General features: G+C 38.9%; 1 protein-coding gene across 1 annotated transcript; it reads left to right on the forward strand.

The window, feature by feature from the left end:
- Positions 1-7,577: 7,577 nt before the first annotated feature.
- LOC134378903 (non-structural maintenance of chromosomes element 3 homolog) lies at positions 7,578-25,650 on the forward strand. Its single transcript, XM_063098208.1, has 2 exons — positions 7,578-7,586; positions 24,694-25,650. Exons 1-2 carry the CDS (start codon positions 7,578-7,580, stop codon positions 25,543-25,545), a joined length of 861 nt encoding a protein of 286 aa, XP_062954278.1. The 3' UTR covers positions 25,546-25,650.
- Positions 25,651-25,818: the final 168 nt, after the last annotated feature.

Below are 25,818 nucleotides of genomic sequence, written 5' to 3' on the forward strand. Positions count from 1 at the left end.
TACACAATAGTGCATAGATATTGAGCATTGGGAAGATTCAGGATTCACATCTAGGACCCTTGTTGCCAAGACTGTCCCACAGTTTGCTGTTCCTCGCCCCACTGGCACCTCCACTCCCAGGATAATGTAGTCACAGAAGCTGAGGTAGGGGTCTTTGCAAGTGGGGGTGACCGATCGATGGTTTTAAATGCAGCAGCAAGTTTGAGGAGAGAAAAACAAATGGATGCTAACTTGAGAGTTACTTCAAGTTGGACTTAAGTGAAGGGAAGGTGGGTTTGGGAATCAGAGGACCAGGATTTCGGGGATTCAGGATACCAAAAGTGAAGATGAGAAAGTGAAGGCAATGAATGCAAGCTAGTCCGTGGCTTCTTGGTAAATGGAAGGAAAGAGGCAGAACGCATCAGGGATACTTAGTGAAGTGCATGCAGGCTGGACTTTCTGCTCTGTAAAATCTTTGAGTACTGAGAGCACTCAGAGTCTTTCAAAGGAAGTTCTTGATCATCGGCCACCTTCTTTAGAGTCATGTGGCCTCATCACCAGGTTGATAGGACCAGAGAGAGACAATTCATTGAAGTCAGCCAACAGCAGACTGACTAATGGTCGATGAAGTGGCCTGGTGGAAGGGCTCTGTCCAGTAGAGGCTGTGAGCACTGATTGCTGATGGACCAATCCACCCAGCTTCCAGGTCAAGGAGCTGGAACTCAAAGATACCAGAGAGACGCAGGTAGCAGCGGGAGCAGTACAGGCAAAGACAGAAGGGGCAAGTCGCTCTGTTACCTGAAGTCACCTGGAGCAGAGAACAATGGACTTCTTCTTGCAGAAACAAGATGATCAGATCCCTGGAGAATCGCAGTATCCTGAACAGGGCTTCATTCTGGCTGGGGTCAGCTCAGTCCTGTCTTCCTTATTTTCCCTTGCATCCTTATGGAAAAAAAAAAAAAAAAAGAATACAACTAATGATTTAAAAGAATCCAAGCACAATTCTGTTCCTTACAATCTTAAAAAACGTAGCCAACACATGGGGTAAAACTTGAAGTCAGAGTAAGGCGGGGTATTGGTGTCCTTGCAAAATGGAATCCTACAAAGTACTCATGGGGTCAGATTCTTAAAGAAGAGCCTCCAATGGCCACATGCTCATCCTGGAATAGCTTCAGAATGCTGTTCCACGGGTCTATCTGGATATTGAGAACGTAGCTTTACCCATCAAGGCGAGTGAAGGACTAACGTCATCCACATAACACAGAGTCAGGCATACTTTTGGTTGACAATTGATATAATAAAGATGTTTACTTCAAACAGGGATTTAACAGTCATCACACACAGATCAAATGCTTTTCAAGTCAGGCACTGATGCATCCGTGATAGCTAACGTCTGCAGCGTGCTCACTACATGGTCCTACATGCTTTACACATAGAAATTTATTTCATCCTCACAACAGCCATAGGAAGTAGGTGCTATTCTCTCCCTACTTTTGCAAATGAGAAAACTGAGTCAAAAAAAGGAGCTTAATTATTTGCCCAAAGTCACATTTATAGCCAAAGGTTATAAATAAAAAGCTAAGTTTTGAACCTCTTTCCTCCCAGAAGCAAACACCAAGGTGGGATTGGAAGTTCATGGGATTTATTGGGAGCAACATCTATGAGGGATGAAGGGGACAAACAGGAGCAGTGGGTGGGGAGAGGCTTCCTACTGAGATACAGGCGTGAAATGTGTGAAAAGAGAGAGGGAGGGAAAGATGGGTAGGCGGACCCGCAGACTGCCGTGTAGCTCTGAGAAAGTTTCTGCCAGGTCAATGGATGGGGATTCCAGTGGGTGGAGAAAAAACCCGAGCGTGGATGGCCTAGTTTAATTCCCCCATGTTGCTCAGTCATTGGCTGAGAGCAGTCTAGGAAAAGCGTGACCTGCTATGCATGCTGCTGGGGACCCAAAGCAGGAATTGGGGGCTCTGCCGCCTGTAGTAGGTTCTGAACGGGGCAACTGAACTCAAGATGTCTGGTCCCAAAGTCATGCTGGTAATCATTCTATTTTGCTTCCTTCTGGGCCTCATACTTTAAGGGTATTTAGTGAGGAATGTAACCCTGTCATAATGATAGGTTTGGGGAGTAAAAGGGGATGCTTCATTATAAAGCTCTATGGGGCTCCGTTCACATAGTATATGGTGTAAGCAGTGCCTCCAAAGTCGTGAAAAGCAATGACTTTGGTAGTAAAGATGTGGATCGTAATCTTCCAGTCTAAACATACTTGTAAGTTTTGCTTTGGGACACCTTCATCACATAAAATCTCATAAAACTTTTCAGCCAATGTTCAAATATTTATTCGACAATTATTAAATAGAAGGCACTGTCTTAACTGTAGTGGGAACTCCTAAGATCTAAAAGCCTGAACCCTTCCATCCAGTGGTTTACCAAGTACAGAAGATGTCATTAATATAAATAACCACAGATATGCAAGGATAAGAAAAAATGGCCACACGAGGCACAGATATGGCACTATGAAAGTGTAGGGAAGAGAGGGCCTACTTCCTGTTGGAAAGATTGGGGAAGAGTTCATGAAAGAAAAAAGCAATGATACTGGTTCCTCAAAGGCAAATATGGCAGCTGGAGGAACATAATACGCATTGCAGTGGGAGGCAGGAACACAAGCCTGTCACAGAAGCAGGAAGCCAATCAGTGGGTGACAATATCATAATTCTCATAAGATATAAGAAATCTTCCTTTCAAAAGTCCAAACCCCAGGAAAGCTAGAAATATATTAATCTGTTTATTATAAGAAGAAACAGAGAATTTGACTTTCTTCCTCTATTCATTTCCTCGGGCTTTTGTGACAAGAGTACCACAGTTTGGGAGGCTTAAAACTACAGAATATTGTCTCACAGTTCTAGAGGCTAGAAGTCCAGGATCGAGGTGTTGGCAGGGCCGTGCTCCCCACAAAACCTCTGGGGGAGGAACTTTCTTTGCCTCTTCCAGTTTCTGATATTCCCAGAGTTTCCTTGAATTGCAAAGTTATCATGCTCATCTTTGCCTCTGTCTTCATCTGATTTTTTGTGTGTCTGTATGTCACATGGCCTTGCTCCTTCTGTGTCTCTGTCTCTTACAAGGGCACCAGTCATATTGGATTAAGGGCTTACCCTGATCCAGTGTGACCTCATCTTAATTACAACTGCAGTGTCCCTACTTCTCAATAAGTTCCCCTTCTGCGGTACTGGGGCTTAGGATGTCAGCATATTTTTGGGGGGAGACCAATTTTGAATCATAACATCCTATCAATAAACCTTGATATTATTCTTTGCTGTCTTCTGAAATTTAATTTTGCATGAGAAACAATTTGTTCCATAGATTTTCTAGGTACTAAGAGCTGTGCAAAGGAATCAAACACAAAGCCCTGCATATTTATATCACTAAATCTGTACACATTTCTGTACATTAAAACGTAATATTGAGTCTGTGAATAATGTCCAAGAATAATAAAATATTTTAAAAATATTTGACAAAAAGAGACAGTTTCATCACTCCCTCTTGGTCTTTCTGAATCAGTGTAGCCTCATGCTCAAAGAGTCTGTTACAGTCTGTTATACTTTCAGGACAGATTCTTCATGTAGAAATTTCCAAGGTAAGAGCTGAAGTGCCAACCACTTCAATAAAATCACAAAGACCATATGATCATCTATAGAGATGCTAAAAAGCATTTGACAAAATTCAACATTCATTCATGGTAAAGACTCTCTACAAGTTATGTATAGATGGAAAGTATCTCAACATAATTAAAGCCATATATGATAAGCCCACTGCCACTATCATCCTGAACAGGCACTGGACAAGGATGCCCACTCTCACCACTCTTATTCAACACAGTGTTGGAAGTACTAGCCAGAGCAATCAGAGAAGAGAAAGAATTAAAGGCATCCAGATTGGAAAAGATGAAGTCAAACTGTCCCTGTTTGCAGATGACATGATCCTATATATCGAACAGCCTAAAGCCTCTACAAAAAAACTTTTGGTGTTGATAAATGATTTCAGCAAAGTTGCAGGATACAAAAGCAACACACAAAAATCAGTAGCATTTCTACACTCCAACAGTGAACATGCAGAAACAGAAATCAAGAAAGCTAGTGCATTTAAAATAGTCACCAAAAAAAAAAAAAAAAAAAATACTTAGGAACTAAGTTAACCAAGGTGTGAAAAATCTCTACAATGAGAACTAATAACCACTGTTGAGAGAAATTAAAGAGGACACAAGAAAATGGAAAGATATGCTATGCTGTTGAACTGGAAGAATTAACATTGTGAAAATGTCCATACTACTGAAAGTGATTTACAAATTCAATGCAATCCCCATCAAAATTCCAATGATATTTTTCTCAAAAATGGAAAGATCCATCCTAACATTTACAAGGAATAACAAAAGACCATGAATAGCCACAGCAATTCTGAGAAATAAAAAATAAAGCTGGAGTCATAACACTACCTGACTTTAAACTATACTACAAAGCTATTATAACCAAAACAGCATGGTACTGGCATAAAAACAGAACTCAAGACTATAATATGTGCATTTCCATATTAAGAAAACTAGAAGTTTCTTCACAAAGCAAAGCTACAAATTAGATTTTTAAAAAATTACATATATCAGTGCTCACTTTAATAAACAGAAATTGATGTTACTATAATGTGGTTAAGCCCGATTCCTGATAGCTTTGACGAATGAAGGGAAATACACAAAAATATCAAATGTCACAGAAGCAGCACCTTGAGGCCAGAAGGAGACAGACAGACAAAAGGAACTGGGAGGGGGAGGAGATACATAACGCTAAAACGAATAGTAGTACATACTGTGGGTTTATTTAACCAGCCCTCTTTGACTGGATATTTATATCCTGTTGAAACAGTTTTACAAAAGTGTTGATGTTTATCTCTGCTTCTTTTCTTAAAATGAATATCTAGGATCAGGAACACTAAATCAAACAGTTGGAATTCTTGCCTTTGCACTACAAAAACAAATTTATCAAAATTCATACTGCAACCAGCAATGTAGGAAAATATCCAGTTATTCATATGCTTGCCAAAACTGTCACCCTATTTTTCAGTTTTGCCTACATAGTAGACAATATAATATTTCATTGTTATATTAATACCTAATCCCGTAAATCTAATGAATTTAAATATTTTTGTTTGCTGAGCATTTATGCTTTTTATATTGTAAATTCCCTTTCATGCTATTTCCACAATTTTTTTTCAGTTGGAATATTGAACATTTTCTTCGTAATTTTCATCTTTCCATATTAAAGATACTAACTCTTTGTCTGACACAATGGTTCAAAATATTTTTCTGTTCACAATATGCCTTTCCATTTCTTTGAGGGTTGTGTGTGTGCACGTGTGTACGTGTGCACGTGCGTGAGTGTGAGACATCGCTTTCAGTCTCGTGTCGTCACTTGCTTCAACATTCCCCTTCATCGTTGCTCCTTTTGCTTATAAACTTACAAAATCTGTTCACATTATGTAATCAAACTGTAGGCAATAAGAGAACTCAAGGGGGTCCTGCATGGCTTTCTTTCCTACTTTCCCGCTCCCAGGTGAGCAGCCACCACCCCTGCGGGTCCTGCCAGCACCTCGGGTTCAGACATGCAAACCAGAACTGACCTTCATTCTGCTCACAGGGCTCCTTCCCCATACTTCCTATTTCTTTTCATGACTTTGCTATTCTCCAAGCCACCCAGACTCAAAAACTCTCTTCCACCCATGGATTTTCTTCCTCTAATGTCACCCACATCTGGTAACTGGCTACATGCTCTTCTATCTCATTAAGTAGTTTCATGGCCATTCTTTCCTCCCTTCTGCCATAATCCTCGCTTGAACCTTTGTCACTCACCACCTCGCAGCTAAGGTCGGAGAGATCGATGGAGGGGAAGAGGGAGGGAGGCAGGGAAGGAGAGAGAGAGAGACAGACAGAGACAGAGAGACAGAGAGACACACGGGGGGGACTCTTAACTGATACAGAAGCATACCATACACTTTTATGCAAACTTGCGTTTTTCATTGAATCATGGTCATCCTTACAAGTCATAAAATACAAGTTTATTTCTTTTCTTAAATGGCCTTTTTTTCCTTGATCCCCCTTCACGTCTTCTATCCACAGTCCCCTTGCTTCTGTCCATTACACTTCCCTCACATAACCCATTTTATTTCCTTCATGTTTAAGTAACAAAATATATGCATACACATATCTATGAACAAATGGCATATTCCCTTATAGAGGAACTTTCCACTGTTGCACAGAGAGATTGTGTGTTGTCTACACCTCCCTACGTTCATTCTCACTCAACAAGAGCTGGTGGGATTTTCTTCACATCAGTAATTACAGTTTCGTCTTATTCTTTTCAAAGGCTGTATAATATATTATGCTACAGTTGTAACATGACTTATTTCACCATTCCCTACTAACAGACATTCACTTTTAATCGTCATTTTTATTTTCCTATCAAAAGGAATGCTACAATAAAATCCCTGTTCCTGATCCATTCATACCGGTGCTGGTATTCCTCTGGATAGATTTCAAGGTGGATCTACTGGGTTGAAGAGTTTGCATCTTTTAAATGTTAATAGATATTGCCAGGCTGCTTTTCAAAAAACTTGTTAAAAAATACATTTGGGCAAACGATATATAAGAAAATCTATTTCCCCAAATCCTTGCCAAAAATAGATCACATTTGAATTGTTAACTTATAATGTTCTTAGATTATGATCAGAGAGGTGGCACTTATTACTGTACTGAGTACATATTCCTTCACAAATATACAAATGTTGTTAGATTTTATATTCAGCTGCTGTTATTTGCCGTATGTAGGTCGTGTCACTATAACATCACTTTCCTAAATTAAACCTTTATCATTATAAAATGTTCTTTTACTGTACAGACCTTTTTAAACTCTAAACAGCAACTTCCTTTATGGCCTCTCCAGGTTTATTTCTGCTTTACATTTCTGGTATCACTTGATTCAGCAAGAAATAGGGATCAACTTTTCTTTTTCATTGTCTTATTTTTATTTACTGTAAGCATTATATGGCTGGGTTTCCGTCATTTACTCAGTTTGACAGTGTCTTTTACTTGAGGAATTATCATATTATTATAAATAATTATTTGAATTTATTCTGTTTTTATTTATTTTACCTTTCTGCCGTCCCCTTTTTGTTTCTTTTCATTGCAGTTAGCTGGGGTCGATACTCATTTCTCTTTTCATTTTGCTCCTTAATGTGTGTGTTCTCCTGGGCTTCTCCATTCAGTTATGACTACCAGAGTCACATACATAGGGCATGAAGTTAGATGTGTACTGCCAGGTGCCTGGTTGGAATCAAGGAGTGGTAAGAGACCAGCCCAAAGGGAGAGAGCCCCAGCAAAAAGAAGGATATAGAAAGGGTGCGTCTAAAGAAAGGGAACCAGTGCCCCTTGGAAGAAGGGGTCTGCTTAAAAAACCCAGACAACTCCTGTAATCATAACAACACCAGACAAATAAGACCTTCTCTGCCTCCCATCCTGCCCCTAACCAGATCCTGAACGGATCAAAGCCACAATTTGCAAGATGGAGGAGGTACAGAAGCACAGAGTCTGAAACAGAGAAGAGTGGAACTAGGCTCTGCCCTTCCTGCTCAGCTTTTAGGGCCAGACTGAGAAATGCTGTGGGCAGGGCAAAGCCTCTAAAGATGTTGAAAATATCTTTTTATTACTAGCCATACAAGTCAGTGGTTTACGACTGGAGGCAGGGATGCTAACAGACATGAGGACTGCAGGTTCACCACAAACTTCCTTCATAGAGACCCTCTCCTTGTCACTCTAACCCTGCATAATATGTTTATGGTCAAGATCAAGAGCAAGGACCACCTCATTCCATGAAGCTTCTAAAAGTTTGGATCAGATGAGGCTATCACTAGCAGCTGTTTTATCTCACACTCTGCATTACCCCTGGCTAAATCCAGAGCGCCTCAATCTAATTGGTTTTTTGTTTTGTTTTTTCTGGTGTGATAGTTTTCCTTTTCCCTTTTATTCTTTAACTGACCTGCACTGTTTTTAATTTTAGAATCATAATGCTTATTTTGGAAGCTTATAAAAATACAGAAATATATAAATAAGGAAACAGCAATTGCCTACAATCCCAAAACAACCACTGTTAACATTTTGGTTATTTAAAATAGAACCTCCCTTCATGCTGATTTTCATCACTTTCTATCCCCTCACCATAATTTCTTTTACTTAATAAACAGTGTCCTATTTATTTACTAACTCTACTTTCTATCTTCTTGACTATGTTTTGTCCACTGCTGCAACCTTAGGTCCTATAATAGTGCCTGGCACATAGAAGGTACTTAGTAAGTCTTTGTTAAATAAATGAGTCAATATCATACACGCGCGCACGCACACGCACACACACACACACACACACACATACATATGTAATCAGAGCTGAGATCATACTTCATATACAATTCCAGATTTTTCTTCATTTAGCATTATATTTCAGCATGCCAGTGACTTACTTAAAACCCTTCAGTGATTTCTCGTACCCTTAGAACAAAGTCCAAACTCCTTACTATAGCCCACAAATCACTCGTGTTTGGAAAGACACACAATCTCCATCTTTGGAGCTAAAGCATCCCCAGGACCTCAGCATCCACTGCAGCACACCTCCAAGCTTCTCTCCCCGCCAAGCTAGGTCACCATGTTATTTGCTCCCATAGGATCAGTACTGCCCCCTTTTGAAACCCTCGTCACATTTGTAATATGTGTTCAATGTCTACCTTTTGGATTTGACTGTAAAATCCATGAAAACAAGATCCAGAACTGTCTTGAGCATCACTCTGCATTCCCAGGGTCTAGTTCAGTACAGGTCTGGTGGTGGCGGCAGCCTCTCAGATGGTCCTGGGGGCCCTGGCAGCAACAGCTTGCAGCAACAGCCTCCAGCAGCAGTAGCGGCCTCCCCATGGCTCCCCTGGGGGCATCCTTGGGGTGGGGTCCTAAATTGGTATTTTTTAAGTCAAACTGTTGAGTTACAATTTACAAACAATAAAATGAAACATTTTATATGTACAGTTCAATGAGTTTTGACAAATGTATGCATCCATGTAACTCCCCCCACAAGTAAAATATACATTTTGCATCACATCAAAAAATTCTCTCATACCCTTTGCAGTCAATCTTCCTCACCCGCAACCCCGCCACACACACATCAGACACACACACACACATGCATACACACACACACTCTCTTAGCAAACACCGATCTGATTTCTATCACTATAAATTAGAATTCTGTTACACTGTTTTACATGTACGGGATAATGCAGTATTTTCCCTCTTGTTTCTGGCTTTTTCCACTCAGAACAGTATTCTGAAATTCATCTGAGTTATTGCTTGTGTGGGAGGTTGTTGGGAAAATAGAATAGTTTGGTCAGGGCCCTCTCCATGGGTCCAGTTGGGTGTGGATTAGCACATCCATTGTAAGCAAATTGCGCGTGTGTGTGTGTGTGTGTGTGTGTCTGTGTGTGGAGTTAGTGCGCATGCACCCCAATGTGTCTTTTTAGTTTTGTTGCTATTCTTGTGTTCTACAGAGAGAAAGAGAGAGAGGAGAGAGAGAGAGAGAGAGAGAGAGAAAGGAGTTTCAGTGAAGCAGGTGGGCATCTGCCTCATGTGTCTGCCCTGCGTGGCCATGCTTTCCAACCTATGGCTCCAAGGACCTTTTGGCTGGTTACCTAGCTCATAGACCTGTGTGTAAGGGGTCTGGGGACCCAGTGTGGTGTGTAAAGCATTTGTGACCCAGTCTGTGAAGAGGCTTGAGGGGTCTGTGGGCTTTAGACCCATCCCTAGCTCAACAATCGGCCCAGTCCCTGCAGAATTACCAGTAGGTAAAAGAGCCTGACAACTGGTGTGGTCGCATCGCTTTACAGAGGTTCATTACACTTTACTGCTGAGTAGTATTCCCCATTATGAATGGACAGCAATGTGTTTACTAGTTCATCTACTGATGGATTCTTGAGTGTTCCAAAGTTCTGACTATTGTGAGGATGGCTGCTATGAAAATTCATGTCCAAGGCTTCTGTGGACATATGTTTTTATTTTTCTTGGGTAAATATATAGCAGTTGAATTACTGGGTCATTTGATAAATGTTTGTTTAATTGGGAAAAAAAACCCTGCCAGCTTTTCAAAGTACTGTAGCATTTTATATTTCTATCAGTGAAGGAGTTTGGATGTGTTGTCCCCTCCAAAACTCATGTAGAAATTTGATCTCCAATGTGTTGGAAACTGATTGAGTCATGGGGTGGATCACTCATGAATGGATTAATGCTGTCCCTGGGGCGGGGGGATTAATGAGTGAGTTCTCGCTCTATTAGTTCCTGCGAGACCTGATTGTTTAAAGGACCCTGGCACCTTCTCTCTCTTCTCTCTCTCTCTCTTCCTCTTGTCATGTGAGCTGCTTCTAGCCGCCAGCTGCTGCCACTTTTCCACCATGAGTAGAAACAGCTTGAGGCCTGTGCCAGATGCAGCTGTCCCAGAATCGTAAGTCAAATAAACCTCTCTTCTTTATAAATCACCCAGTCTCAGGTATTTCTGTTACAGCAACACAAAATGGACTTAAACAATCAGTAACATTTGAAAGTTTCCTCCAAATTATCATTTTTCCCATCTTTTGGTCAGATTGTGTTTCATGAATTTTCAATCTCATTCAGTGCATATTTTAGGACTGTTATACTTCCTTTTGAGTTTCCCCTTTTATCTTTGTCTTTGAAGTCCATCAAGTTTCTAATATTAGATATTAATGTAGCCATACCAGCTTTTTTTTTTTTTTTTGTCTTTTTTGTGACCGGCCGCACCGCGCTCAGCCAGTGAGTGCCCCGGCCATCCTTATATAGGATCCAAACCTGCGGCGGGAGCGCTTACGCGCTCCCAGCGCGGCACTCTCCTGAGTGCACTGCAGGGTCGGCCCCATACCAGCTTTCTTGTATGTAGTGTTTCCATGGTATATATTTCTCTGTCCTTTCACTTTCAATGTACTTGTGTTTAAATTTATGGTGCATCTCTTATAGTTGGTGTTTAGTTGTCTTGCTTTTTCATCCAGATTAGCAATTTAATTTATTTAGTCTTCAACATTTTATGCAATCATTCATGTGGCTGAGTTTGCCTACTATCTTGCTATTCATTTTTGCTTTGTCTCTTTGGTTTTTTGTTCCTCTGTTGAGCCTTTCCTGTCTTCTTTTGGGTTACTCAGATATGTTTTTAGTATTTCATCTTATTTCCTCTGTTATTTTCTTAGCTATATCTTTGAGATTGACACTGTTGGCTCTAGGGCTAATAGCATGCATCTTATAATAATCCCCATCTAAGAGTCAGTGTTACAGAATTTCACACTTTGTACCTGATCGTCCACACTTCTCACATCACAAATGTAACAACCTTACAATAGTTTATCCCAGTTTCCACCCCTCCTCCTTTGAGCTGCCATCATATCTTTTACCTGCACATGCTTTATAACCCCACCTTACAATGCCATTTTATTTTATTTTGACAGTAAAATGTATATTAAGAAAATTATTTGTAAGACTAAGGCTGTTATAGTTACGCATCTACTTGCAGTTCTGGTATCCTCTGTTTTCCTGTACAGATCACTTGTATCATTTTTCTTCAGCTTAAAAAATTCTTCAACATTTTTTATAGTGCAAGTCATCTAAGTGTCTTTATTTCACCCTCAACTTTTGTAGAATATTTTGCCAATACAGAATTCTGGGTTGACATTTTTCACCATTTTAAATATATCATTGCATTAACTCCCGGTCTTCATTGTTTCTGATAATGTCAGACATTTTCGTATCATCATTTCCTTGTCTGTAACTTGTTTTTTTCCTTCTCCCTGATTTCAGGATTTCCACTTTATGTTGCGTATTCAGCAGTTTCACTACAGTATTGTTAGGTGTGGTTTCCTTTGTATTTATTCTTTTGAGGTTTAATGAGGGTATTCAACCTATAAGTCAAACTATTTAAACTTGGGAAATTTTCAGTCATTACATCTTCATTATGTATTTCCTTCCACTCTATTACTCTTTTCCTTCTAAGACCCCCTCCCATTACATTTATGTCAAATTCTGCAATACTGTGCCATGGGTCTGTCAGTCTCTATTCACTTTTCTCTCATCTTTTTGTTTTCTGCACTTTAATTTGATTCATTTCTATTGTTCTGTCTTCAAGTTCACTGATTATTTCTTCTGCCATTCTAATTTTCTGTTAAGCCTATCCAGTGAATTTTTCATTGAATTCTTGGATTTTCAGTTCTGTGTTACTTTGTTTATAATTTCTATGTCTCTGCTGAGATGCCCTAACTATTCTCTCATGATGACCATATTTATCTTTAATTGTTTGAAAGCATTTGCTTTAAATTTGTAAATAAATTTATGCTAGATGTCTTAATATGTTTCCCTGCTAAATTTCATGTTTGAATTATGTTGTGGTTATTTTTCTTCACGTTTTTCTTTGCTTGAGGTTTGTATTGTCCTGTTCCCTTGTACGTCTAGTAATTGCAGATTGCATGAGGGACATCATAGAAGACTGGATTCTGTTATACTCCTCTGATTTGTTTTGGTTTGGTTTTTGGTTTTTTTTAGTAAGCATTACTGGTTAATCCCTTTAAACTCATGTAGGCTTGAATTTACATTTTGTTACAGCAGATATGTGAGAAACCAAGGGTTTCCAAGTCACTCTGATTTGACAGCATTCAACCTCAAAACACTAACCCCTCTGCTTACCTTGTTCAGGGATTGTTTAGAGCTTTCTTTGGGCAGGTTTAGAGTAAGCCACTCTAGACTGTGGTCTTCATTCCTAATATACAGACTTTCGGTGTCTCAATTTGCTGAGCAAACGGATAATGAGGAATTAACGTGCCTCTCCTAGCTGGGCTTGAACTCCACCTTTGTTTGAACTCTAGTATCTCTGCTCCACTCTCAGGACCACAGTAGCCACTAGCAAGTAGCCACTAAGCAAAGCCTCAATTAGTCTTGCTATGGTTATGTACAGCACAGCCCTCAGCCGAGGACTCATGGTGGAGTCTCTGTACTGATATCTCCCTGCTCTCTGTTCCACTCTGCAGATTCCAGCTGCTTCAGCTGCCCTGAATGCTGAACTTTGTGACCCTTCAGTTCAGTGAGACTTTCTCTGCTTGGACTCCACTTCACTCCTCTAGTTTGAAACTGTGCCCAGGTAGAGGGCCAGTGTTTGCCTTATAGGATTCCATCATAAGTTTCTCTTCTCTCAGGGATTACAGTCTTATGCTTCATGATGGCAGTGCCCCAAAAGTTGTTTTCTATATTCTTTCCAGTTTAATGGTTGATTATAGCAAAATAGCTAGTACAGGACCAGCTCTTTTCTACCATCGCTAAATTAAAAGTTGTGATATTGTTTAATTTTTTAATTAAAAAGTAGAAATGAATACATGAGTTTGTCATGGGCTAACTAACACCCACGTTGCATGCTAGTGATACAAATGTAAGTTAATTATGTTGAAAGTCCATTTTATTTTATGGAACTACTACACAATTTAACTGTCAGATCTTACACTGAGAAAAAGAAAAAAATGTTTACAAATAATATTAACCTGTTGATGTCTGTGGAATGTGTCAGCTGATATTACACAGAAAAAAATGAATAAAACAGTCATTTTTAATAATACATGAGGTACACAAGAAAAACACTTGTCAAAATTGCATAATGTTACCATAGCCCATCTATATATAAATGCATATGTTTATAAAAGTGTATTTCCCCTGTGTTGTGCTAATCTTTTTCACTTGGCATATTTTTAATGGTTTTCCAAATGACCTTTATAAAATGAATCAAGGATCTGACACTGTCCTTTGGAGAAATACAAAGAAAGAATGCTGCTTATAATAACTTTTGTGTGGAAAAACAACCAGAAAATGACAAACACAGAGAATATTAATACTAAAAAAATTAAAGCTTGAAAGTGGAGCCAACTGAAAAATGTTGCCTTTTTGGTAGTAATATTTCTACAGGTCTCTGAAATTCCATTTTTTCTTTATTTTCCAAATCATTGTCTTTATTACTTGCGATCAGATAGATTTTTCAAAATAATATGCTAGGTATAATACACCACAATTTTCTAAGAGCTGTAACAATGAGAAGCATCTCAAATAAAATTAATAAAATGCACAGAAAATATGTGTAAAAAATATAAATACAAAGAACCTAGAAAAATGACTGCAATTATATAAGATGGAAATCTAAAAAGAAATTAAATTTAGTTTGTAATACATTTTTTATTCTTTTCTTTGAGAAAATTACTACTGAAGTGAGGGGGTTTTTCCCCCTGTAATTTAAATGTTAAGCTGCCGGATGTGTGTCTCATGCTTGAAGAGTCAAAGCTTTGCATTATTTAGCATATTAAGAATCACAGAATTTTAAAAAGGGCTCCTTTATTGCCTCAAGGTTCTAATTAAGTAAACCTTAGCCTGGTACATTTATACTTGCAATACACTGGATTTTGCTCTTTTTTTCCCCTGTAGTCAAGTCACGTCTATATAATAAACATGCAAAATCTTTAAAATGATCTCAATTTTCTTTTGCTTGAGGAATTAAACCTATCTATTATTTTAAGAAGTTTTTAATAGAGGTCAGCAATCTGGAAGACAACTAAAGATTCAAAATACTTTTTAATTATTGCAAGTTGCTTTTCTTATTTATAACAAAGAATATGCATTTCATAAAGGCAATTCTATACTATTAATCTTATTTCTTCTTTCGTACTCTCTCTGCTTCTGCTGTTGTCCCCACCGTTCTACTCTCATGAGACAATGGCAATTCTAAGAAGCAACAAGAAGGTCATCGTTTTTGGATCAATATTATGGTTTTTTGTGTCTGTGTATGTGTGTGTGTGCACATGTCTATTTGTGTTAAATATCTGATCACACAGCACTAATTAGTTGTCCTTTCAGCAGTTTGTGGAAAGAGTTGCAGCAGCTAAACTGAAAGCCATAATCAAATAGAAGTTCTGGAGGCACACAGCATTCATAAATCATACCCTTAAATACAGTTATTTTTGCCATTTTAGAAAGTGTCACAGGTGTCAACTCTGTCCAAATATACCGCTTAACAGTGACTATTTTAGTAAACTGACTTGAAATGCATTCAGCCAGCTGACAGGTAGAAGCACATAATCTAGTTCACAGTACAAACGAACAGTTTAAAGGCCAAAATAAGCACTAAACTACGAATTCTCAATGACATGTTACAGTGACCATGGCTGCAACCACAGATCCAAATATAGTACTAATGTGTTCCATCCACATCAGAAATAGATGCTCAAAATTTTGGAATGTGATTTTTTTTATATCTAGTTTCTGGTTAAGAAAACAAAAATTATTTAACTACATTCAAAACTGAAGTCAATCATCTAATTGAGGATATTAGCAGTGAATAAATGAGAAATTACAGAAATGCACGTAATGAGTTGATAATGTTCTCTGCTAGTGGCATGGTTAGAACCTGCGAATGGTAACTCTGTGGGAACTGCAAACATAAATAGATAAATATTTGTTAACATGACAAGAAACGAGACATTCTCTTAGCTTGTCAACAAATGAACAAATTGATATTCAAAAATTTAACTGTTGGCAAGTAAAATAGGAATTTAGGTTTGGCCAGGATTATTCCCTCCAAAGCCCAAAGTGTTTAGTTATAGGTAAAATGGATCTAACATTTTGCTGTTTCCTAGAAATGTTAAAAAGCTTAATGGTTTAATATTTGGGGATATTTTAATATAATTGGCAGCAGAAATGCAACAAACCATCCCTGCATTCACTCTGTCCAAACCATGAAGCCACAATCTTGCTACCTGGGACTTTAAACTATGTCACATTTTGGAACCATTTATGAGTATTGGCAGTTAGTTGATTGAAAACAATATACTATAATTATACAAAAATGTTCAGTTTATAAAAACATTTTCATGTGTTATTTAATTCGAGTTATTTTGATTAACTTCATTGCCAGTACAGAACTGTAAATATTTATACCATCCTGTTGATCTAGTAACAGTGTCTGGATATTTTGCATTCATAGCATAAAAACTAGATTCATACATACATGCCTTTCCTAATAAAATATTACTCTCATGTAAGAGCAGAAAGATATGTGGTGATTCTTCTCAAGAATAATCTTTAAACATCACCCATTTCTTCCACAGTTAAGAGGATTCTATCCTTTTATGAAAATCAGCTTCCTTTTTCCTTATTCTTAAAAGTATTAAACTCTCCAACTTAAGCACGATGAAAGAATTCAGAAATTTTAATATGCTGCTCACGAGCTTTCCCTGGTTATCATCAATTAACACTTTCACTGAACTTAGAACATCCAAAGCTATTTGGAATAATGAATTATTTTATCCAATAGGAAGTCTCTATTGCTAAGAGAAAATTACAGAGAGGGATAGAGGGAGTCAATGCCCACTACCACAATTAAGTGGATTTTGTCTAACATTATGGAAATCAACTCAATAATGCAGGGATGATTTTGCAAGCACCTACTATGTTTATGACACTTTACATAAAGTATTACTAATACTCAAGAAGGGCCTGTCATCTCTTTTTTTTATAGGTGAAGAAACAAAGACTCTGAGATTAGAAACCTTGACAAAGGACATTAAATGACAGAGTCAATATCTGAATTTAAGCCTCCCTGACTCTCCTGTTCAGGTTCTACTCCCCCACTAAATTTGCACTTTTCAGACTTCCCTCTGGCTATCCTCTGTTGAACATTTCCAGTAGGAAAACAAAGATTAGGGCTGCAGGCAGATGATATTAGAGTGAAACTAGTTGGCACAAATGAACAAAAACAGAACTATGACTCAGAGACCTACCTGCAGACCTTCAGCTATTCATGCTATAGAGAAGAAAAAATGAATAATAAGACTCGGCAGAAAATACCAGTGTGAGCTAACTTTGTTGAGCTCATGCTACATACCAGGCTTTACAGCTTTTAAAGTCTCAAGTTAGCTACTAACTTTAAACTTTTTACCACAAAACTGTTTAAAACACTGCAGTGAGTAATAAAATTTACTATTTAAATTGTAACTCTTTTCTTGAAGACATTATTTAAGTGAAAGAAGCCAAATACTGTCTGATTCCATTTATACAAGGTATCTACGGTAGGCAAATTCATAGAGACAGAGTGGAGAATGGAGGTTACCAGGGACTAGGGGAGGGGGCTGTGGGGAGTTGTTTAATGTAGAGTTTCAGTTGTGCCAGATAAAAAAAGTTCTGGAGATGGGTGGTGGTGATGGTTGCACAACCATGTGGAGGTATTTAATGCAACTGAACTGTGCACTTAAAAACGGTTAAAATGGTAAACTTTATGTTACCGACATTTTACCACAATTAATTTTATTTCTACTTTCATATTCCTCAAGCCCCAAATGAAATGCTTAACAAACTTTAAATGCTGCAGAGACCTAAGTAAAAACAAAAAACAAACAAACATAAAAGAATGGGAGGATTTCCAGCTCGGAAAAGATGGCATAAACTCATTTCTCCCTTGTCCTCCCCACTAAGTACAACTGTGAACCCTGGAACTAATGCAAAAGGCAGCCAAAGGAGAATTCCAAAAGGTGTGAATAGGTAGACAAGGTGATTAGAGATCTCAGAACTGGGGCCACAGTGCAGGGCAGGGCATCTAACACTTCACCCTCACCCTACTCAGCAGAAGAAAGCCACTCTCACCCAGCATCTCTCAACCTCCTCCTGTCAGCAGGCAGTAGTCCAGGCAGGCTCATTCAACCCTCTCTGGAAGGGAAGTTTGCACAGACACCACCAGGTGGGTCCCACAGCACATGTGAGGAGAATAGCCCAGAATCCCCACTGAAGCAAGCATCCAGGGGAAGCAGTCTTCCTCACTGCTGCTTGAGACATCCATCCCGCCCCCACCTAGAGACACCATTTGGCTCAGTCCCACCAGCGGGGAGATCCCACCACTGCTGTCGGACCTAGGAAGCCTCTTAACATCCTGGGGCCGGAGACTGCCTTCCCCCACCCAGAGACACCAGGTGGCCCAGTCTGGGGAAACTCTTTCTGTCCCCTCCAGCATTACCAGCAGGACCCCGTGGGAGCCCTGAGTCATGTAGACCCAAATGGCACAACATTTCTCAAGTGATGAAAGAAAAAAAATTGTTGACCACAAATTCTATGCCCAATGACCATCCTTCAGCAGTGAAAGGAAAAATGCATTCTCAGATGAAAGAAAACTAAAAGAATTTGTCACTAGCAGATCTATTCTTAAAGAATGGCTAGAGAAATTTTCTCAAATAGAAAGAAACTGGTAAAAGAAGGAATCTTGGAGCATCTGGAAGAAAAAAAACAGAAAGAGCTATCAAATGTAGCATATATGACATACAATCCTTTCCCTCATGAGTTTTATAAATTGTATTTGATGATTGGAACAAAAATTATAACACCATGTGTTACTCAAGAAAACAGTGACACCAGGAAACTGATAAGTCACACACGCCTATAGTTACACCCAGAGCAACCGTTATGAAAAGTACTCTAGATATGCCCAATAACTGTAAATAAATCAAGATGGGATCTTAAAAGCTGTTCAAATAATGCACAGGGAAGCAAGTAAACTGGAAGAGGGGAATGAGAATGAGAGGAAACAATGAGAAAACAAATATTAAAATGGCTGGCTCACGCCCTAACGTTTCAATGCTCAGCTTAAATGTCAATGGTCTCTTTCAATTAAAAAGCAGATATTGGCGAGTGAATTAAAACAATACGCATGACTGAACTGTATATTATTTAAAAGAAACATACTTCAAATGCAATGGTATAGGAAGATTAAAAGTTTTAAAAATGGAAAAAGCTATACCATGCCAATATTAACATTTAAGAAGCAGGAATGGCTATATTAATATCAGATAAAATGGACTTCAGAGCAAAGAAAATTACCAAATAGAGAAAATGTTACATAATGAATAAATTTCAATCTACCAGTAAGACATAACAATCTTAAATACTTTTTATGCCCAAACATCACAGCCTCAAAAATGCTTGAAATGAAAAGTGACAGAGCTAACAGGAGAACAGAAAAATTTCCAATTGCAGTTAAGAATTTCAACCGTCTGCTCTCATCAAATGATAGAATTATTAGAAAATCAGAAAAGATATCAATGATCTGAATGGCACAATCAACAAACAGAATTTAATTGAGATACACACACAAACACACCAAACACACATGCACCCCTACATATATATGTAAAGCACTTGACCCAACAGCAGCTCAGTATGCATTTTTTTAAGTGCCCATGGACCATTCACAAATATCATATCCTGGACCAAAGCTCACCAAATTTGAAAGAATTGAAATTATGAAGAATATATTTTCTCATAATGAAATCTAACCAGCAGTTAATAACAGAAAGACAACAGGAAACCTTATACCCTTGGAAATTAAATAATGCACTTCCAAATAATCTGTATGTCAAAGAGGAAGTCTCAAAGAAAATAGAAATTGATACAGAACTGGATAAAATGAAAATGCAGCATATCAACGTTAGCAGGATGCAGCTAAACCAATGCGGACAGGAAAAGTTTAGCACTAAATGCTTACATCAGAAAAAAAAAATCAACAACCTATGATCTCACCTCAAGAACCTAGAAATAGAGCAAAATAAATCTGAAGCAAGTAGGAGAAAGAAAATAGCAATGAAAAACACAGAAACCAAGGAGACTGAAAACAGAAAAACAATAAAGAACATCCATAAAACAAAAGGCTGGTTCTTCAAAAAATCAGTAATGTTGATAAACCTCTAGCAAGACTGACAAAGACAAAAAGAGGGAAGATACAGCTCACCAATATCAGAAATAAAATGGGATATCATTGCAGGTACTGCAGCCATTGAAAAAGGAAATAAAGGAATAACTTGAACAACTTTATGCTCATACCTTCAACTACCTAAAAAGAAATGAATCAATTCCTCAAATACTACAAACTACAAACACTCAACTGAGATAAAATAATCCGAATAGTTCTATAACCATTAAATAAATTGAATTTGTAATTTTAAAATTTCAGGCACAGATAGCTTCCCTAGACAATCCTACCAAACATTTACAAGAGAATGACGAATCCTACACCATCTTTTAAAAGATAGAGAAGAGAGCACTTCCTAACTCATTTATGAGGACTTTATAACCCTGACACCAAAACCAAAGAGAAGACATGAATAACTAACTACAGACCAATATCTCCCAGCAGATTAGATGCAAAAATCTTCAACAAAATATTAACAAATTAATTTCAACAATGTATAAAAATAATTATACACTATGACCAAGTGAGATTTATTTTAGGTACGCAAGATGGTTTCATTGTTCGAAACCCACCATATGAATAGTCTAAAGAAGATAAATCATATGATCATATGTATCCACACAAAACAAAATTTGACAAAAGTCAGAACTCATTTGTGATAACAGAAATAGCAGGTAATTACCTTAACTAGATAAAAAGCATCTCCGAAAAGCCGACAGCCATTATCACATATAATGGTGAAAGACTGAATGCTTGTTCCAAAGATCAGAAGTAAAATATGGACGTCTACTTTCCCTGCTGCTATTCAACATAAGGCAAGAAAAGGAAATAAAAAGCATACGGCTTGGAATGTAAAAAATATAACTATTGCTTTTTGCAGATGACATGATTGCCTACATAATAATTTTTAAGAAATCTACCCCCAAATTTCATAGAACCAATTAGTGACTTGAGCACGGCTGCAAGATACAAAATAACACTATAGCATTTTCAAATTGTTCCAGAGAAAATAAAATACTTAGGAATAAGCTTAACAAAACAAGTATGGGATCTTTGTGCTCAGAATTAGATGTTGTTGAAAGAAATAATACAAGACTTAAGTAACTAGAGTCGTGACATACCATGTTCATGGACTGGAAGACCAAACATAGTAAAGATGTCACTTCTCCCAAATTGTTTTATAAATTTAATGTAAGTCCTATCAATACCCCAGCACGTTTTTTTGTTAGTCACAGACAAACTTATTCTAAAATTTATATGAAAAGGCACAGATCTTAGAATAGATAAGGCAAGCTTGAAAAAGAAAAATAAATGGGAGAAATTAATCTACCTGATATTAGGGTTTACTGTATGTAGCTACAGTAATCAAGCCTGTGTGGTATAGAAGAGAATGAAGAAGCCAGAAAGAAGTCCACAAAAACATGCCCAAGCACTGATTTCTAAGAAAGGTACAAAAGTAATTCAGTGGAACAAAGACAGCCTTTTCAACAAATTATGTTGAAATCATTACACATTTATCAGAAAAAAATTATCTAAACATCACTCCTTATATAAAAATAACTTGGAATGCATTAGCTTTTAGAACAAAAAGAGTAGAAAGAAATCTGGAACTAGGCAAGAAGTTCTTAGACTTGGCATCCAGAGCATGATCCATACAAAGAGAAATTGATAAATTGGACTTGATTAAAATTAAAAATCTTTGCTCTGTGAAAGACCCTGTTAAGACGATGAAAGGCAAACTACAGACTGGCAGAAAACATTTGCAAACTGCATATCCAACAACTATTGGTCTTATTGAATGTGACGTGGATTATGCGGAAAAAGAGTGTCAAGATAATGAATTCTTGGTTTTCCCAACAACTAGTTCACCACACTTGATAAAAACTTTATTTCATAGAAAGTAGTCACACACATGACACCTGATCTGTAAGTATGAAAAAGGTGGGGAAAAGATGTTTTATTAAAAACCTAGGAGAAGGTACATGGAGATACTATTAGTTATGGTTCAAGAAAAAAATGCCATAGTGAAGATTTGCGGAATAAGGCTAAATCTCACATTGGTGGTCTCTGGTTTAGGGCCCATTTATGGCACCCTTTGCTCCTTTTTGAACTATCAAGTGCCTTGGCCTTATATGATGCCCCCACCCTCTCACCTTTGCCTCATCCCCTTTGGGGATGAAATGAGTGTATTTGTATGTGAAGAGGGCATGAGTTTGGGGGGCCAGGGGTGGAATGTAGTTGATCAAATTGTGTCCCCCCAAAACTCACTGAAGCTTGAATTGTATCCCCAAGTTTTATGTATTAGAAACTTAGCCTCCACTGTGACTGTTAAGAGGGTGGGAAATCCTATTATGGTAATTGAAAGGTGGAGCCTTGAAGTGGTGATTGGATTGTAGGACCAGGCAGGAGTGAATGGATTATAAGTGGTGGTCAGGGGCGTGGTTCTGAGGGCTTTAAAAGGAGAGTGAATGAGGAGGTTACTCTCTGCTCTGCTCTCTCTGCTTCCACCATCTTGCAATGTGAGACCTCTGGGTCACTGTCATCACCACCAGATGGACTTTGGACTTCCCAGCCTCAGAAACTGTAAGCAAATTATGTTTTCTTATAAATCACCCAGTTTCGGGTATTTTGTTATAAGCAACAGAAACGGACTAAAACATACACTAAGCATATTGAGACACTCATTGTGATCCACCTCAGATATTTGCCTTAAAAAAAACTAAAGCCTTAAATCTATTAAATTCCAACATAAAATGTTTAAAGTCAGCTTAAAGTTGTGCATTATGAGGACAATTAGCTGTACTCATTACCCACCAAAACCAGACCACGCCATTGGTCACCTCCTCTCTCCTCTGGCTACAAGTAAATCAAATCCAAGTTGTAAAGTGTGAGAAACAATATGCTTTGATCAAGTTGTTTTATCACTGGGGCCTTTATTACCAAGCTTCAAGATATATCTCATTTCTAATGTATTTTTACAAATATTTGTTTAAAGCCAGTGACATAATTTGATATACATGTATTCTGTGTATAAAATTTCAACACAACATTTCCAGGTATATACCAGTCTATCACATGATATTTAGCTGTCTGAAGGTGAATGTGGTGGTATCGTTAGCTGATGATGTTGACTTACACACAAGGAAGCAGGTCAGGTGTGAAGAAGGAATCCTGAGATTTATAGGAGACCTGCTTCTAATGAAAGCAAGAGTTCCAGGACTTAACCCTGGTGATCAGTGGAGTTGTATTTGGCCCAACAAGGCATAATCTCCAAGGGACTTGGAAAGCTCCAGTCACAACTTAGGAAATATCTCTCACTCTCTATGAAGCTCTGTGCTGCCATCTGATAGGCAGAACAAGACAGAAAGGCAGATGTCATCCAGGAAAACAAGCAGTGTAGGCTTTGGATCTGGTCACAATGATAGGGACCCAGCATCCTTCTCCTAAAGCATCACTGTTTCTCTGAGCTGTGCCCTCAGCCCCACACTCATCACTCCACACACTCTGCCTGGCCGGACTCAACCACATAGCAGTTTCAGCTACAGTCTCCATGCTTATGCTGCCTTTATGGACAAATTGTCCTTCCCTTCTCTCCTGCTCTCTCCTGAGCTTCACATCCATTTTCCCAATGGTCTTCTGAACATATCCATTTGAATATAATGCAGAAACCTCAAACCCAGTAGGTCCAAAATCAAGCTCATGTTTTTTCCTCTAATCTTTTCTCTCCTCCTTTATTTCCTATCACCCGCTGGTTGATATCCACATCTGCCCATGTTAAAAGCTTAGGAATCATCCTTTACTGTTCCTCGCCATCCATATCCAATCAATCAACAGTGTTGTTCTTATTCTTATGGTCATTCCATTGCACCTCTTTAATACTTTATGAATTTATATTCTCTTCTCCAACTTTACTCTCTGTCCTAATCGAGGACCTCATCTTTTACTTTGACTATTCTAAACTTTTCCTAACTGACCTGGTGCTCAACTCGCCATCCTCAAATAAAGCCTCTTAAAAGCTACCAGAGAGATCTGCCTAAAATAGAAATTAAAATATATCATTTCCCTTCCTAAGATCCTCCAGTGGTTGCCCAGTATAGAGCGATTTTTGAACAGCCACTATGGACACAAAAAGACAGTGGAAAAAATAGTAAGAGAAAATTATTACTAACCTAAAACTTTATAGATAAATAAACAATCTATCAAAAGTGGGGGACAAAAAAACCCCACTTTCAGCCATACAAGGACTAAGAGAGATCCAAACTCCAAATGAATTGCTAAAGATTTATTTTGGCACGCAGAAAAATGGAACCAGAGTGAAGACATGCTATATTTAAAATATTATAAAGCACAGATATCGGATCATACGAGTCAGTAAATTAATTTTCTATTTAGTAAAAAAAAAAAAAAAAAAAAATCCTAAATTTTGTGTTTAATAGAAAAGTGGAATTGACAGCATAGGTAACAATAGCAAGAGTAAGAGGAATTGTTTAGTGGGTAGTTGAAGCTTCTAAAAGTCTTTGTCATTCCAGGGAGAGAACAAAAATATGGAATGAACTTAAGTTTTTAAAGATAATTTATAGTTAAATATGTAGATGAGAAAATTAAGGATAATATCCAATAAAAATAAAATAAAATCTACAGATAACAAACAGAAGAAGCTAAACAAAATAAAGCAAAATTGGGGTTAAAGAGAAAGTCAGGAAAGGAAGTGTTTTTCAAAAGCAACGAAATAGGTTCGCCCTACCGTCCCCGCTGCTGCCGCTGCCGTGAAGGGCGAGCGCCGGGCCGCCCGCGCGTCCTCCGGAGACCGAGCCGGCGCCGGTGACTGTTGCAGAAACCGAGGCGCCGGGGCCGCTCTAGCGCGCAGGCCGAGAAGGACGAGGAACGGAGCCCCGGCCGCGTCCCCCGGGTCCCAAGCGGTGGCGTCGCTGAGGAGGCCCCGAGCACGTCCCGCGGGCCGGGCGGCTCGCAGGAGGCCCTGGGCTCCGCGTCGCAGGCCGCCCCCTCCGCGGGTCCCAGGACCCAGAAGCCGCTAGAGCTGAAGGCGGCCGAGCCGGTGCAGTTCTTGCTGGTTAAGGACCGGAAGAAGATCCCGGTCAGGCGGACCGACGTAATGAAGCACGTCGTCGGAGACTACAAGGACCTCTTCCCGGACCTCCCCAGACTGGCTGCCCAGCGCCTCCAGTACGTCTTCGGGTACCAGCTGGTGGAGCTTGAGCCCGAGAGCAACCCCTACATCCTGATGGACGCCCTGGAACCCATGGAGGAGGATGCCGAGGTGAGGGGCGATCAGGGCACACCCACCACCGGCCTCCTGAGGATGGCTCTAGGGCTTATCTTTATGAAGGGCAACACTATCAAGGAGACCGAAGTCTGGGACTTTCTGCGGCGGTTGGGGGTGTACCCCACCAAGAAGCACTTAATTTGGGGGGATCCAAAGAAACTCATTACTGAAGACTTTGTGCGGCAGCGTTACCTGGAGTACCTGCGGACACCCCACACTGATCCTGTAGACTTTGAATTCCAGTGGGGCCCGCGAACCAACCTAGAAACCAGCAAAAGGAAAGTTCTCAAGTTTGTGGCCAAAGTGCATCATCAAGACCCCAAGGCCTGTGAAGCTTTGTCAGATGAGGAGAAGAGGGCCCGACCTGCGCCTGAGCCTAGTGGCCGAGCCCCATCCTCTTGAAATCTGAAATGGATTCAGAGGGACTCCTGGGACAAGGGTCTGGGACCCAAAGACACAGTGCTGAAGGAATTAGGGATAGGAGGGACGGAGGGAGCATATTTCTGTAACGCCTAAATGTGTGTAGCTTTAGGATGTGTTGGCAGAGTTTTGTGTGTTTAATATTGTGAGTTGTTTGGTTCCAAATTTTCACTTATAAACAGATTAGAAGAGCATTTATTTTGTTTTGATTTGTTTTACCTTTTTTGGTATAAAATTTTTGCTAGCTTAGTAACT

This window comes from Cynocephalus volans, chromosome 5, assembly GCF_027409185.1.
Source record: "Cynocephalus volans isolate mCynVol1 chromosome 5, mCynVol1.pri, whole genome shotgun sequence".
In the NCBI taxonomy this organism is placed as follows: Eukaryota; Metazoa; Chordata; class Mammalia; order Dermoptera; family Cynocephalidae; genus Cynocephalus; species Cynocephalus volans.